The following is a 16,538-nucleotide window of genomic DNA, read 5'->3' as shown; positions in this document are numbered from 1 at the left end:
GAGCGTTGAAGTCTACCCATGCATGGCAAGACCAATGTGTGCTCGATCAAGCTTTGTAGTGTTTTTTAGTAGTTTTGTTTGTCCATCAAATAGGGAAGGTGTCTTGTTCTGAGGCGCTTCTCTACTATACTCTTACTAGGGGATGCCTTTCTGGAATGTCAAATGTGGAGAAAGGGCTGCTATGGGTGATTTGTCTTTGGAGGATCCGCACTGTTTCTTTTCCCCTGTGGGCTGAGTCGAATAACGTTTGCTTACTATTAATAGTCACATCGTGTACATCCTAGGTGGTCAAATGGTTTTGTGGGGGGATGGGGAGAGTCCTGTTAATCTTTGGAGCAATGGGCACTCGAGAATAGTTTTTTTTCAGAGACACAATATGGTTTCCGTCCAGGGGTCGGCACGGTGGAGCAATCCTAAAATCTTCTATTGCTATTTGGGAAATAAACTAGCTAGAGGTGGGGTCCTCCACATGGGCTTCTCAAGCTCCTTTGACCTGGTTGATAGAGGCCAATTATGGCCCATGATGAGTGGCGCAGGGATTGACCCAGCCCTGGTAAACGTTTCAACACATTTTCACAGTGGGGCTACAGCAAAGGTGCATTTCATGCTAGATTGGGATTGCACTGCACCCTGTATTTCCCTCAAGGGTGTGTGTCAAGTCTGCATCCTAGCCCCATTTTTATTTCTTTTTTTACATAAATGCACTGGAATCTGCACTGATGGCTAAAGGTAAAGACCTCCCAAAAGTTGGCAACCGTTCAGTACCGGTATTACTATACGCAGATGACGCGGTTTATGGTTTGCAATTACTTCTTGATACTTTTAACAATTTTATGGGGGCTCTCACCCTCAAAATAAGCCACTGAAATCCCATGTTATGACCATTTCCCCCAAAAAGACTTATTCATGTTCTTTTAACATCGAAGGAATATCAATTACAAAAGTTCATAAGCTTCAACTAACTTGATGTTACTTTTTCAGAAAAATCGTTTTGGGAAGAGCTACTAGATCAAAGAACTTGTAAATTTGCTAGGGTAATAGATGGAATTTGTAGGTTTTCAAAGAAGTTATGACAGAAACCCTTTAAGGAACTTAATTTGTATAAATCCAAATGTCTCCCCCAGGGGTATTATGGGGCTGAAGTTTGGGACTACACCATTCCCAATAAACTCCCAATAAGTGAGAATAAGTTCTTGTGTAGACTTTTAATGATTCCTAACCGGACATTCAGCCTCATTGCCCTCTTGGAGGTTGGTCTCCCCTTCTTAGAGGATTTGTGTCAAGTAGTGCCTTTACTTATTTGGGTGAAGATCTGGCACTCACAGTGCACCTCTTTTTCAAGAGAGGTTCTTTCTGGGTGACTGTTTGAAACAAGAGAGAGCATTTACCATCCCCCTGTCTCGCATATGTTATAAGGGGCTTTTCAGACTGATTAATCACATATTTTCGACTCCCCGAAGAAATTAATAAGAGCACCAAACATATAGTGAAATCCCTTTTTACAAAATATAAAAAAGAATGTAGACTTATTACGTCCCATGGTATGAGTTCTGTTTTGGGTTACTTTGATATGAAGCGTATAGAAGGGACAGAACAATACTTAACATGGATCACTAACAACGAGCATAGATTTTATTTGACTTGGCTGAGGCGTAACACTTTGCACTCTCTGATGGACTTTCCCCATCAAGGCTCCTGGTTTCACTCATTACTGTTAAGTCCCTGTCACAAAAGATTCCTGCAGCCTTCAGCGCACTTTGTTTTTTTTGTGACTTTTATCTTTACCCAAGATTGCACTATTTGCGCCCATTATTACGCAGTTTTGGCTCAAGATCCTATAAAGAATGGTAACTATCTCCAACTTTAAGATTTAGAATTTTATTGTTTACTTTGTAAACTAGGTAGGCCCTGGCCAAGCCCTTAGAATCAGAAAAACGTGGGTAAATGCCACTAACTATGAAAACTAAATAGCCTCATGTTTGTTTATATTTAGCTGCATTTGGATTAACCCTGCTGGTTGATCACATTCTTTGTACTGTATTATGTATTTATTCGATGATATTGACATTTTATGCATTTTAAAAGTGTGTCTTGTATATTGTGATATCCTTTTAAGGCTTCTCAGCCGAATAAGTCTTTTGACTGACTGATTTGATCTCCGCTTTATCACGTAAACTAAGTTGCCTGCCTAACACAGTATCCTTTCAGTTGTCAACTATGTTTCTTGTGCATTGCAGATAAACCTCTGTCAAACATGAAGATTTTAACCATGGGTAAGCTGTCCAGGAACAAAGATGAGATGAAAGCTTTAATCGAAGAGCTGGGAGGAAAGACCACTGGCACTGCCAAAAAGGCCACATTCTGCATCAGTACAAAAAGTAAGTGGATCGTTCACTTCACATGCTGCACAGCTAGGACTATTTTCATTTGTACTTCTGAAACTTGCGCTTGACGTTTTTCACTTGGAGGATGGGAAAAGCACTCAACTTTAGCTCTTGTTGGTTATTTTCCCTGCAATACAAATATCCTTTGAAAGTTGTATGTGTCCCTGCCAGTCTACTTTTATATCATGTTATGTGGTTCATTTATCATTCTTGGCATACAGTCGTGTCAGATTCATTGTGTGAGCGAGTGATACTTTTAATATGAAAAACTGATCTTCATTTCACTTAAGGCCTGCCTATTTGCTTTACCTCTCCAGTCTGATTTAATGGTTAGTAGATTGTTTGTGCCTAGGGCCAAGTTTTAAATGCTTTTATTCTTAAAAAAATGTTTTCCGTGTGAAACTTAGTTCTGTTTTGGTCTGATTTATCAGCACACCTTCCTGTAAATGCTGAAAGTAATTTCACTTTCCTTTTGTTTTTATTTCATCACTTGTTTGCAATCAGAGGAAGTAGAAAAAATGAGTAAAAAAATGGAGGAAGTTAAGGAAGCCAATGTGCGTGTGGTGTCTGAGGATTTCCTCAACGATGTCCAGTCAGGGAAGAGTTATCAGGAGCTACTTACCTTGCATAGTCTGTCGTCCTGGGGTGCTGCAGTGAAGGAGGAACACACACAGGTGTCTGCCATCAAACCAAAATCCAGTGCGCCTGCTGCAATGAAAAGCGGGAAAGGGAAGGCAGAAAAAGGTAAGTAGCTAATTGTGTTTTAGAAAATTACAGTGCACAGTCAGCTGGTGGTATAGACTGGTAACAGGTAGTACTTTAGGCAGTACAGTGATTTTTCCTTGAATTCTTTAATTAACATTGCCAATAGATATACCTTTTACCTAACTAATGAAAATGTGAGTGCTTATAATTTTTCTTTTTAGATGGTATATGCTATTGGGTACATGGTAGCTATGTAACAACATATCTGGCGATTTAGGGTAATATCCAAACAAATGCTTTGTGTGTTATGTTAGTCTATGGATTACCATGGTGGAAAACTGTTTCGAGAAATTTGATTATCATCTAAATTACTTATATTTACTATATTGGCGGGATGCAGGGTTGTTTTGCTGGATGTTTGTGTTATTTATTAGCCTGTAGAGGTGGTGATCCATACAGTAGCTAGTTCACAACTGCTACTGTATCTACTATAACTAAGCAAATTATCACCAGTTTCGTGGGGTGGCAGTGTATCACCTCTTTGAGGGGGTGTCACCCGAGAGACACCTTTTATCACACATTCTGGCCATGCCCATGTTTTTACGTTTACTGGGAGAGAGCATTAAATTGCTTGGTGACGTTCTTGAATATCCATGGATCTCCAGACCCCTATAGTGGTACTCAGGATCTGGTTAAACAGTCTCTCATAAGACATCAAAATACTGTTTGTAAATATTGGACTCGTCGCAAAGAGTGACCTCCTAAAAGAGTCTCCACATACCCCGGCAGTATATGAGGTCGAAACGCATTGGCAATTTTTGATGGGGATGTATTGGAAGTAGCACCTCGAATATGAAACTACATGCTATGATTCTGATATGAATCTTTCCCTGTTAAGCAACTATTAAATCTTCCCTTCTTTGGACAACGCCGACTGTGGGAACATAATATTGGTTATAAAACCCCATGTCTAATTATAAGGTGTAGGACAATTCATTTAGAGGGAGTTCCTTGGATTCATTGACAACAACTCACTAGTGTTCAGTGGAACAGGTATCTTTTGGATTTTCTATTGTTTTATGTCATGTTGTGTTACCTGTACTGATTAACCCTGGTGTTGTGTTGTTATCTGCATTCATTAATCTTTAAGTTGTTTTTGTGTAGTGTGATGTTCTGTTTGTACCAGATGGATATGATTGCAACTGAAAGAATGGTAAATAAGTATGAAATATATTTGAGATAAATACTCAAGCACATGAGATTGACGTGAATGTTGTGCTTCTTATAAATTATTGTTGATTAATGGCCAAGTGGGAGCCCTAAGTATTTTTGTGTTTTGACATTGATCCCTCTCCACACAACCGTCCCTACTGAATCAAACCCCTTTGTGGTGTTAGGAACTTGGCACACAGGGATGTGTGGCATTTAGTGTTTTCACTTTTTCCTGCATCAAGACATGCAGCCTGCAATGGCAGTCTTGCATATGCTTAGTAAGGGGTCTCTTAGGGTTGCACAATTCGTGCTGCTGCCCTTTGGGACCCTCTGTAGTACCTCAGGCCCTAGGTACCAGGGTACTATTTACTAGAGACTTACAGAGGATGCTGAATGTTTTGCCAATTGGCGGAACAACTGTACAGTTTTATGGAAAGAACACTGGTACTGAGGACATGGTTAGCAACCCAGTACACTTCAGTAAAAGTTGCATCAAATACCAAGCAAAAAGTGGGGGGTACTTCAACAAGAACCCAGTTTCCTACAAGTTGTTTGACAGCTTTCTGGATTTTCACATTTCAATAGAACAATTGCTTGAATATTATGTTTACTTTGCCTCTTAGATGTATGATTTATACTTTGTTGTGTCTGGGTAGGCATATTTTGTCGAGTACTTCAATTGTGTGCCAGTACCATTGAAGTGTTGAGATTTGTCCTTTTATCAGGTGTTCATTCATCCAAAGAGATTTCTGTTTGATTATGGCGTGTTTTTATGTTTTTAAAGCGATTTTTATTTTTTTGAAATTTTTTTTTTGTTAATTTAAAAAAAAAAGAAAACAATTCCTTTCCAAGATCTGTGGTCATCTAGTTACTTGGCTTCTCTACAGAGTTTTTTTCCTTGTGATCATCCAGTCACCGCATCTTTAAAAAAAATTCCTCACACTTGTATATTGCTTGCTAGATGAATTTCAAAGTTGTCCATATTCAGCTATTTCCAGGTTGCTGCCAAATGGGATGAAGTAGTTAAGAGATGTGAAGGGATCATATTTGAGAAAGAGATTAGGCACATATCGGTCCAACTGAGTGGAAAGTATGGCTTTTTATAATGTGAGAGTTGCAGAACATGTGGTCTAATGTATGGCCTGCTATGTGGGTCTGGCCGATGGCAATCTGGATTACGATGTGAATGGCCAACCCTGATAAGATGGTATTTGGATGAGTAATTTGAAGTTTGTCAAACCAGATGTTTAGGTCACCAAAGATGCATAGGATAGGCGGGAGGGGGAGATAGACCGGTCGAATATTGCATTTAATGTACCAGTAAAAGCTCCATTATTGGGGGTTGGACCTCGGTATGTCAACAGCAAGTTGCAGATGAATGTTGGCTTGGGGTGCATGACATGTGTCAGACAGCTTCCTTTTCCAATCACCATTTCAGAAAGTAAAACTGAGCAGTACTCCTGGGGGCTGATAGAAAATATGAAAAACACCTGAAACAAGCAATGGCTGAAGGCAGCTACTCTAAGCCAACCAATGGCTGTTTCAGTCATTCTCTGTTTATTTCAATGTGTTGCGGAAATCAGCTGTGACAGTCTGGAGAAAGACCTAAAATGTTGGGGAATATCATTCATGTTTGTTATTTATATATTTTTTAATATAAGCTGCCTTATCTCAGATGATCTTATCTCCTGGTACATGTTAATTATTAATAATGATACAGTAATGACAATGTATTGATTTTTTACTACTTTTATTCTTGCCCAACTGACCACAGCTTTCTGAAACACAAGGTAACAGCCTGGCATAAATTTCACCATTTGAAATTAAGTGCCTGCCATTTAAACTGTTTTCTGTTGTTAATTGTACTATGCTTTGTCTTTCTCAATAACCTGCCCCCCCCCCCTCCTCTCTCTCACCATCCACAGGGACATTAGAAAAGAAAATGAAGTTAACTGTGAAAGGGGGAGCTGCAGTTGATCCAGACTCTGGTAAGCAGATAAGTGAACCTGAGAAATTGAGTTTCTTTGATAGCACAGCTGGCTGTCGCTCAATAAATAGGAAATATGATCCTAAATGTGAAGATGTCTGATTCTCTGTATGTTCAATTGTTCGTCAGGTTTGCAATAATGGTTTTACACATTTTCAGAGATGTCTAATCCCGTGCTTACTGTTTTTTTAAGCCACTTTCGTTCTGAAGAAAAAGCAGTTTTTTGGAATGAGTATGTATATGTTGCAAAGGGTGTTCCGCCTTCATAAGCCCCCTACATTTTTCGTTTTTAACTACATGGTTTTTGGCTTTTTACTGTGAGTGAGCCTCCCTATCAGGGCCGCACTCACTGTCAGTTTACCATGAATATGGGCTGCACATTTGAGACTACGTTCTTGCGCAGCCGGATAACTGCTTAATGCTAGCCTGTTGTAGAAGGTACCCTTCAGGGATTAGTACTGACCTGGGGTAGTCTTTATAATGTGAGTGATCCAATATGAGGTTGGGAACAGAACCATACAAGAGTCCAGAGAATCGTAAGGTTATACTTACAACAAAAGAAGTCTGCCTCCTGTTAATATTAAAAAATACAGGAAGGAAATTGACTAAAGGGATAAATATACAGTGAACCACCCTGTATGCTAGGATAGACCTGCCTATTCTGCAACAGAAAAAACGGAAAGGTCCAGCAAAACTTGTAGCCGGTTTCTTCGCACACCAGGATGCAGTTACATCTCATGGCATCTGGACATGAGCTCATAATTGATTTCCAATATCCTGTCGAATCGGTATATCTTTGCCACTTATAGGACTATTTGCAACAGGGAAGTAATTTACTGAATCTTATTGGGCTTTATACATTGCATTCAGCTGCCCCTCCATCTTCTCTGCATGGGAGTCCAGACCAGGTTTTCTGGTAGTGATAAAATATAACCAGCTAGGAACCCACTACTATACCCCCCACCACTCACCTGCAACCAGATATATGAGTGGTCCTAACAAAAGTGGATGGTTATTGTTTTTCCCACCGAAACGTGCGTTGACCTGGTTATTGTGTACTCCCAACTGACAAGATTATTGCGGATATTGTTTGAAGTTTTCTCTCTGCCAAGTCTAGAGGTATATGCTCATGTGGTTGGGATCTTTAGTGTGTGGAGCGAGTGTGTGAGTGAGTTATGTATGAGGTTAGAATGGTTGTGTGTGGTTAGATTTATGGGGGTAAATTACATGTCGGTACCATTGTTGTTCTATTGTCGTCTACATAGTTCCTAAAAGGATCTTGGTACGAGATGCAAGTCACATTTGATGCACTACAATGCAAAGCAATAGCATATTTGTAACCATGAACTACTTGTGAGTCCATAAAAATGTTTTAACTATGTATAATTAGATTATTTCTTCTTCATGTACTAATGTGAATCAAAAACATTAAAAAAATCTTTTGTATAAAAAAATTTAAATATATAAATTGTGTTTATATGCATGACTCAATCAGCTCCATGATGGACAGCCCTTGGAGCTCTAGTCAGCCTACCAGGAAGCAGTGCAGGTCATGAGGGAGCATTCCTCAGTATCATTTGTTCTTTTCCCCCTAGCTCTCTGACCTTTGAAGTATTTTTTAGGGGGCACCTTTGTCTCTATAGTTTATAATGTGAATGACCATTCATAGTGATGTCCTGTAGGGCTTACTAAAGGTCTTTGTTGCTTAAACTGTTCTACTCATTGTAGGTGGAATCTGCACTAAATGGTTTTGCCCACTTAGGCCTACCAGGTCGAGCGAGATGTCAATCTAAGAGTTAACATGCACCATGAGTATCGATCGATATTACTTGACAATATATCTACAATCCTTATGGCACTGTATGAATTGTCATATTTCTCTAGCTCAGCTAGTAATAAGGTTTGCTCCCCTACTGGGCCAGGTTAATTACTCTGCTCACCAGCAGGATAATCGAAGGCCTCCTTACGCAATAATCCTTAACAGTGCTTAACCCAGTTCCTGGGAAAGGAAGGGGTCGGGAGGAAATATGCATCCAATAATTAGCTTTTCTCACAGCTCCTGCGCTGAGACAGACCAGGCCCACAGAAATGAAGAAGGCCCAGACCTATGGAGCCCAACACATCAGGTGGTTGTGTCAGCTAGGGCGGAGCTGAGGCTCTCAGAAAATCTCTTTCCTCATACAACTTGAAGTCGCCATGTTGGAATTCTCCAGAATACTGTGCAGGAATGTTGGGACAAAGGTGGAGTGATGATGGTGCATCCTGGGATTGACTGGGGGCGTCTGGCTTCTAGAACTTTCCTCCTCCACTTAAAAACCCCAACACAAAGGAGAGACCAATAAAAAGACACTGTGTAGGAAGCTGGCTCTCTATAAATGAGTTGCACTGTGAATAATCCAGGTATCCCTGGCTAGTGTACAGGGGCTTGCTTTAACAATCCCATGGTGCTCTATTTGTGGTAGTGTGGTCGAGCAGCCTTAGGCTTCTTGTAGGGGAGTGTTAGGCATTTGTTGCACACACTGAGTCCAAAAATGAGAGTCACATTCAATAAAGAAATCCAACACCAATTTGTAAAAATAGCAAAGATCTTTATATTAATTTAGACACCTTGATCTTTGAGATCAGATAAGTACTTTTTGAGATAGCTGTATTTTCTGTGTTTCTGAAAATGACTGTCAGCTTTGAGGCATGAGCCTCGAATGGAACAATGTTATCCTATGGGAGAAACATACACTCCAAAGGTTCACTTGCAAACGACTTGCAGGACTGTTCTTCTGGACTTAAGTTAAGTAGGGGGCCAAGATCCAAGAAAGCACCAACAGTTGAAGATTACCTGCCCTGGGTTGTCTGGGTGCAGAGGTGCTTTTCGTGGTGGTAGCCTCTAACACTACATGTTGAAGTCAATGGTGAACAGTACCTGCAAAGAAAAGCTGCAAGTGAGAACTGAGCAGCAGTCCTGCAGAATCCGCAGAGACTCCGTTGGTTTCAGTGGGCTTGGGTGCACATGTGTTTTGTCCCGCAGGTCAGGGAGTCTGAGGCTCTCACAGTTTTCAGTGCACCTGCAGCAGAGGGAAAAGAAACACAGTGTGAGAAAATGCTTCCTTTGACATGGTTAAGCCCCACTTTTTTCCTGGAAAATTATGTGGGTTCAATTGTAGTGCACATGGCCCCTGCCAACCACGGTCCCTGTGCCGTCTTTTTCCCTAAAACTGTTCCACGTTTGGCAACTTTAGCCCCCTGTAAGTCCCAAGTAAAAATGTTACCCTTGGTACCTAGGTCAGGGGAACTGAAGGAGCTCCCCTAGGGACCACTCACCAAGGTCATGCCACTGCAGCTGCAAGCAAAAATGCCAAAGTCAACATGGCACACTGCCTTGTGGGCCATGCCAACCAGCACTGCCTAAGGTATAGTTAAGTCACCCCTCTAGCAGTCCTTACAAGACCTATGGCAGGGTGCCCTATATCTCCGGTGTGAGCATATCTTCATGAGCAGATATTCCCCTACAATATTTAAGTCTACTTTTGTAATATTGTAAGTTCCAGGGAAGCCATAAAGAGTACATGGGCTGGAAACTTGACATCTCGAGTTCCCCATCACCAAGATGGCTTCACTGAACCCAGGAGTGTTTGCTACCAGACCTCTGATGCCAATGTTGGATTTATTAAAACATGTACTCATAGGGGCACCTCAGCGGCGTCCCCTGAAACCCTACGAAACCTGGTGTGGTCTCTGACTGGCTTTATGCAGCCTGCCACCACCAGACGTGTTTCTGGCTCCTGGCCCGAGAGCCTCTGCTCTCTGAGGCCAGAAAAAAAGCACATCCTGGGCAGAGGTGTCACACCTCCTTTCCTAGGATATGGACAGTACTCAAGAGGGACGCTTCAAAGGCCTGCCACCTTTCAAAAGCGACCTCAGCCCTGCTGCTGGCAGCGTATGCCACCCCTGGTTGAAACCGCCTGCAGGGCAAGTTGCTTTTCTTCAGCAGGGTCTTTGAGAGCTGCAAATAGGCCACTAGGGCCGGAGTGTGATAAAGTGCCATCTTTCTTGCATGGTATGCCCCCACTTTTTGCCGAATTGCTGAATGTACTTTGACTGAGTGTGCCCTGGACTCCTGCCAATCAGGTGCCCAGGGCCTATGTTCCTTCCCTAAAACCCTCAAACCCAAATTGGCAAACCCTGGCCACATGTCAGCCCCTGGTAAATGGTAACCTAGGTACCCAGGGCCTTGTGACCAGAGAAGGCCTCTAAGGGCTGCAGCACTCATTGTGCCACCCTTAGAGGCCCTGTACCCTACCACACACACACTGCCCTTGCAGGCTGAGTGTCTATGTACAAGACAAAACAAAGAGTCGACATTGGCACACTTCCCTGTGTGCCATGCCCACCACCTACACTGCCCTGGCATACATCAGCCACCCCTCTAGCTGGGTGCCCTATGCCAGTGGTGTGAGCACAGGAGCATGAGCCCTATGCCCCTACAGTACCCAGGTCCATTCCTGAGCACTGTAAGTGCAGTGCTGCCATTTAAGAGTACATGGTGCTGAGAGCTCGTCAAACACGAGCTCCACAGCACCATAATGGCAACACTAAAGACTGAGAAGTTTGGTATCAAACTTCTCAGCACATTAAACCCACACTGATGCCAGTGTGGGATTTAATGTGCAAGCACCCCAGAGGGCATCTTAGAGATGCCCCCTGAAACCTAACCTACAATCCACTTCTGTTCTGGGAGGCTGCCTAGGCTGCCACACATCAGACCTGTTGCTGGGCCCCTGGATAGGAGAGCCCCTGCTCTCCTGGGCCTGCAACAATGCACATCCTGGGCGAGATCCTAGGTCTCCTCCCCCAGGATGGACAGGGAAAAGCTTCAAAGGCATGCCGCCTCTGTGAGCTTCCCCAGGCCACTTGCAGCCCCCACTCTGGCGGGAAGCCTGGCCGGAAACCCCAAATAAGGACAGGGGATGTGCCAGCCTGCCAACCCCACCCCTCAGGTGTGGGAGGCGAGTGAAGCACATCTCTGGGCGCTCGCCATCTTGAAGATGGGAGGCCCTACCCAATCAGGACTAGGCTACTGCCCCCCTCCCACAGGAGAGTGGCAGAATAGGGGGTTTACCCACCCCAGGACAGGGACCCATTGGTCCCTGCCCTTCACCTACCTGTAATCTAGTATTTAGGGGTACCCTGAACCTTCCTTCCCCAGATTCCAGATTCCAAACTACAAAGAAGAGCAAGAAGAAAGAAGACCTGCCCTGCAGCTGCTAAGAAGAGGAAGACACCAACTGCTTTGGCCCCAGCCCTACCGGCCTGTCGACCCTCGCACCTGCTCCAGCTACATCCCAGCACCTTTTGTGGCCAGCAACCTCTCAAACCCCGGAGGACCTGGCTACCTTTTAGCTCTAAGCACCTAAACACCCTCGCCCCTATCAAGAACCCTCCGAACAAGCACAACAGCAGGAGAACCACCTGGTTCACCACAGACCTCAAGGACTCCAAAAAAAACCGCCGAACTCTAGAGAAAGCCTGGCGCCAACAACGGATTGCGGAAAACCTCGAGGCCCTTAAGACCGCCACACGCAAACACCACCAGCTCATCCGCATCGCCAAGAGAACGGCCTTCAGAGAAAGCATAGACAACAACGCACACAACAACAAGGAGCTCTTCAGCATCGTGAAGGAAATCTCCAACCCAAGCTCCAACTCCATCCCCCCTCACAGGACCTCTGTGTATCCCTCGCGGCCTTCTTCCACCGCAAGATCGCCGACATACACGACAGCTTTGCAAACCAGACGCCTCCACCAGCCGCAGAACCAACGCTCACCACCGCCCTCCTCAGTCGCTGGACCCCCGTCAACACCGAAGACGTCACCCAGATCATGAACACCATCCACTCGGCTCTCCATCCGACCCCTGCCCTCACCACATCTTCAACAAAGCAGACACCATCATCGCACCCCACCTCCAAGACATCATCAACAGCTCCTTCGAATCTGCCACCTTCCCTGAGTTGGAAACGCGCTGAAATCAACGCCCTCCTTAAGAAGCCGACAGCAGACCCAAAGGACCTCAAGAATTTCCGGCCCATCTCCCTGCTCCCCTTCCCTGCGAAGGTCACCAGGAAAGCAGTCAACAAGCAACTGACCAAGTTCCTCGAAACCAACGGCTCCCTCGACCTGTCCCAGTCTGGCTTCTGCAGCAACCACAGCACCGAAACCGCCGTCATCGCCGCCACCGACGACATCAGAACCCTGCTCGACAACGGAGAAACCGCAGCCCTCATCCTCCTAGACCTCTCAGCTGCCTTCGACACGGTCTGCCACCGCACCCTAAAAACACATCTCCACAACACAGGGATCCAGAGAAAGGCCCTGGACTGGATCTCCTCCTTACTCACCGACAGAACCCAGAGAGTCCGTCTACCCCTGTTCCACTCAGAGGCCACCAAGATCATATGCGGCGTACCCCAAGGCTCATCACTCAGCCCGACGCTCTTCAACATCCACATGAGCCCCCTCGCCAACATCGTCCGCGCACACGAACTCAACATCATCTCCTACGCCGACGACACCCAGCTGATCCTCTCCCTGACCAGAGACCCAGTCACCGCCAAATCCAACTTCCAAGAAGGAATGAGGGCCGTCGCCGAATGGATGAAGATCAGCTGCCTGAAACTGAACACAGACAAGACGGAGGTCCTCATCCTTGGACCATTCCCCTCCACCTGGAACGACTCCTGGTGGCCCGCCGCCCTGGGCACAGCACCGACACCCACCGACCACGCACGCAACCTAGGGTTCGTCCTGGACTCATCGCTCACTATGACCAAGCAAGTCAATGCCATCTCCTCCTCCTGCTTCAAAACCCTCCGCATGCTACGAAAGATCTTCAAATGGATCCCTACGGAAACAAGAAGGACTGTCACCCAAGCCCTAGTCACAAGCCGGCTTGACTATGGCAACTCACTCTATGCAGGGAGAACGGCCAAGCTACAGAAAAGACTGCAACGCATACAGAATGCCTCTGCACGCCTCATCCTGGACATCCACAGCCACATCACCGCCCACCTGAGAGACCTGCACTGGCTCCCCGTCAACAAGAGGCTCACGTTCAAGCTCCTTACCCACGCACACAAAGCGCTCCACAACGCCAGACCCGAATACCTCAACAAACGCCTCTCGTTCTACGCCCGACTCGCCAACTCCGCTCAGCCAGCCTCGCCCTCGCCACCGTACCACGCACAAGAAGAGTAACAACAGGCGGCAGATCTTTCTCCTACCTTGCCGCCAAGACCTGGAACTCCCTCCCCACCCACCTCCGACTGACTGTGAGAAAGTGGCTCTGTATATACTGTTCCTTAATAGGTACAGGGTGTACAGAGTCCACAGTCCCCAAGGGTTTGACAGAGGCTAAAGTTAGATATAACCTTACTCTCTAAAGTGGTAGCTTGGTCGAGCAGTAAGGCAGTATCAGAGGACAGTGTAAAGCATTTGTTGTACACACTCAGTCAGCAAATGGTCTCACACACTCAATAACTGAACTCTAGGCCAATGGTTTATATATAAAAAATATATGCTTGTTTTATTTTAGAACCAACACTTGGATTTAAAATATACTTTCTCAGAATGAGATGTTTTATATAAATACTTTTGCAATATGCAATTGACTTTTGTAAACAGTTACAAGTGGTTGCAATAGGCAACTCTATTTTAAACACAACAATGCATTGAGCTCAATGGAAATTTCAAGTTATTTGCAACAGATTACTTTTCGGATTACTTTTGGAATTCCAGGACTGGATCCTAGATTCAGTCCTGGGTCAGTACTTAGAATCAAGTGATGAAAGTCGACTTAATTACTGTAATGATTTTTAAACAATATTTAGCTATTTTAAAATTGACACTTGGAAAATATTTCAAAGAAATCAGTCAATGATTCCCTATGGAAGAAAATTCAAGTTGCAGGTACAGTATGTTCTTGTTACTTTTGTAATCCAGTACTGGGTGCCTAGACTCAGTACTGGGACCTTTATCCAAAACAGGTAAGTAATTACGTTTTCAGATATTATACGATTTTTAAAGAATATTTAAAGATTGCAGAAATTGACACTTAGAAGAAATTTTAAACAGTCAATGATTTCCTATGGAAGAAAATTGGGTTACGGGTAAGTACAGTTGTAAGTATTTTTCAGAGTCAGTGCTGGGCACCAAGCTCACCTAAGAGCAGGTGAGTAATTTCGTTTTCGTTACTCGGCTGATTTTTGGTGAATATTTTAAGATTTGAAAAGTCGACACTTAGAAGAAATTTCAGGAAAAAGCCAGTCAATGTTACCCTATGAGGAAAATAGAGTTATCGGTTTAAGGGTAAGTACTCGACTGGCAGAGTTGAGGTTCTGGGCATAGACTCGGGGGTCCCCCAGGGTTAGGTAGGTACAGTTGGTTCACCCTCAGCGACTCTAGGGCGGCCGGGTGCAGAGAGAGTTAGGCCCAATGTTATCCTATGAGGGATAGGGGGGGCCTAGGTTGGTGGCTGTTGACTGGCAAGCCACGCAGCTGGGAGAGCTGGGCTCCTGGTCACTTACTCAGGGCAAGTGGGGAAGTAGGTAGGTGTAGAGGTTTCACTGCCAGGGCCACTCGGGCGGCTGGGTGCAGGGTGCTTTTGAGCCTTCGGGCGCTCAATTGATTTCAATGGGAAATCTCCGGTTTAGAAAAAGACTGCAAGCTCGGGGACGAGGATTCTTCAGGTGCCACCACCACTTCGAGAGGTAAGTTGGGTAGTTGGAGGATAGGTAGGTTCCCCCGGGATTGGGCACAGGGGGCCGCGGGGCGCCGCGTGCAGCGGTGCCTTTTGGTGTCGGGAAATCTTACCCTCTGTTGATCGCGATGGGGGGGCACCTGGTTCTGATGCTGCAGGCTTCTTCAGGAGTATCGAGGGAGGTCCTTGGGTGCCGGACTCGGGGTCACGGTCGCCGTGGGGTCGTCCTTGTGGTCTTTGTTCACTCCGGCACAGGCCAGGCTTGGCGGGTGCAGTGTGAAGGGTTCGCGGTTCCGGGCTGCTGCCAGGGATTAGAAGTAGATTTTGAGTAGAGCCTTTACTCATGGGAGTCCCAGGGGTTGAGAGTCAAAAGGTAGTCAGGTCCTCTGGGGTTTGTGAGGTTGCTGGCCACAAGAGATGCCGGGTTGGAGCAGGAGCAGGTTCGAGGGTCGACAGGCCAGTAGGGCTGGGGCCAAAGCAGTTTGTGTCTTCCTCTTCTTAGCAGCTGCAGGGCAGGTCTTCTTTCTTCTAGCTCTTCTTCGGATTTTGGAATCTGGGGAAGGAAGGTTCAGGGTGCCCCTAAATACTAGATTTAGGGGCATTACAGGTAGGTGAAGGGCAGGGACCAATGGGTCCCTGTCCTTGGGTGGGTACACCCCCTATCCTGCCTCTCTCCTGTGGGAGGGGGGCAGTAGCCTAGTCCTGCCAGAGTGGGGGGTTGCAGTGGCCTGGGGAAGCTCACAGAGGCAGCATGCCTTTGAAGCTTCCACCTGCCCATCCTAGGGGAGGAGATTTAGCACCTTGCCCAGGATATGCATTGTTGCAGACCCAGGAGAGCAGGGGCTCTCCTACCCAGGGGTCCAGCAACATGTCTGCTGTGTGGCAGCCTAGGCAGCCTCAGAACAGACGTGGATTGTAGGTTAGGTTTCAGGAGGCATCTCTAAGATACCCTCTGGGGTGCTTGGTACATTAAATCCTACACTGGCATCAGTGTGGGTTTAATGTGCTGAGAAGTTTGATACCAAACTTCTCAGTCTTCAGTGTTGCCATTATGGTGCTGTGGAGTTCGTGTTTGACGAGCTCCCAGCACCATATACTCTTAAATGGCAGCAGTGCCCTTACAGTGCCCAGGAATGGACCTGGGTACTGTAGGGGCCGAGGGCTCCTGCTCCTGTGCCCACACTATTGGCAGAGGGCACCCAGCTAGAGGGGTGGCTGATGTATGCCATGGCAGTGTAGGCGGTGGGCATGGCACACAGGGATGTGTGCCATGTCGACTCTTTGTTTTGCCTTCTACCCAGACACTCAGCCTGCAAGGGCAGTGTGTGTGTGTGTAAGGGTACAGGGCCTCTAAGGGTGGCACAATGAGTGCTGCAGCCCTTAGAGGCATTCCCTGGTCACAAGGCCCTGGGTACCATTTACCAGGGGCTGACATGTGGCCAGGGTTTGCTAATTTGTGTTTTAGGGAAGGAACATAGGCCCTGGGCACCTGATTGGCAGG

At 45.7% G+C, this 16,538-nt stretch overlaps 1 protein-coding gene across 1 annotated transcript in view; it reads left to right on the top strand.

Annotated features, from left to right (window-relative positions):
• Nucleotides 1-16,538, top strand: part of PARP1 (poly(ADP-ribose) polymerase 1) — a 331,612-nt gene that overhangs the window by 168,041 nt on the left and 147,033 nt on the right. Inside the window, exons 9-11 of the mRNA XM_085610418.1 lie at nucleotides 2,238-2,378; nucleotides 2,889-3,128; nucleotides 6,227-6,289. Coding sequence (XP_085466544.1) covers nucleotides 2,238-2,378; nucleotides 2,889-3,128; nucleotides 6,227-6,289 — 444 coding nt within the window. The remainder of the gene's footprint in view (nucleotides 1-2,237; nucleotides 2,379-2,888; nucleotides 3,129-6,226; nucleotides 6,290-16,538) is intronic.

This window comes from Triturus cristatus, chromosome 6 (assembly GCF_964204655.1).
Source record: "Triturus cristatus chromosome 6, aTriCri1.1, whole genome shotgun sequence".
Classification (NCBI taxonomy): domain Eukaryota; kingdom Metazoa; phylum Chordata; class Amphibia; order Caudata; family Salamandridae; genus Triturus; species Triturus cristatus.
Note: the sequence above shows the minus strand (reverse complement) of the source record. Positions and strands in the feature narration are given on the sequence as shown.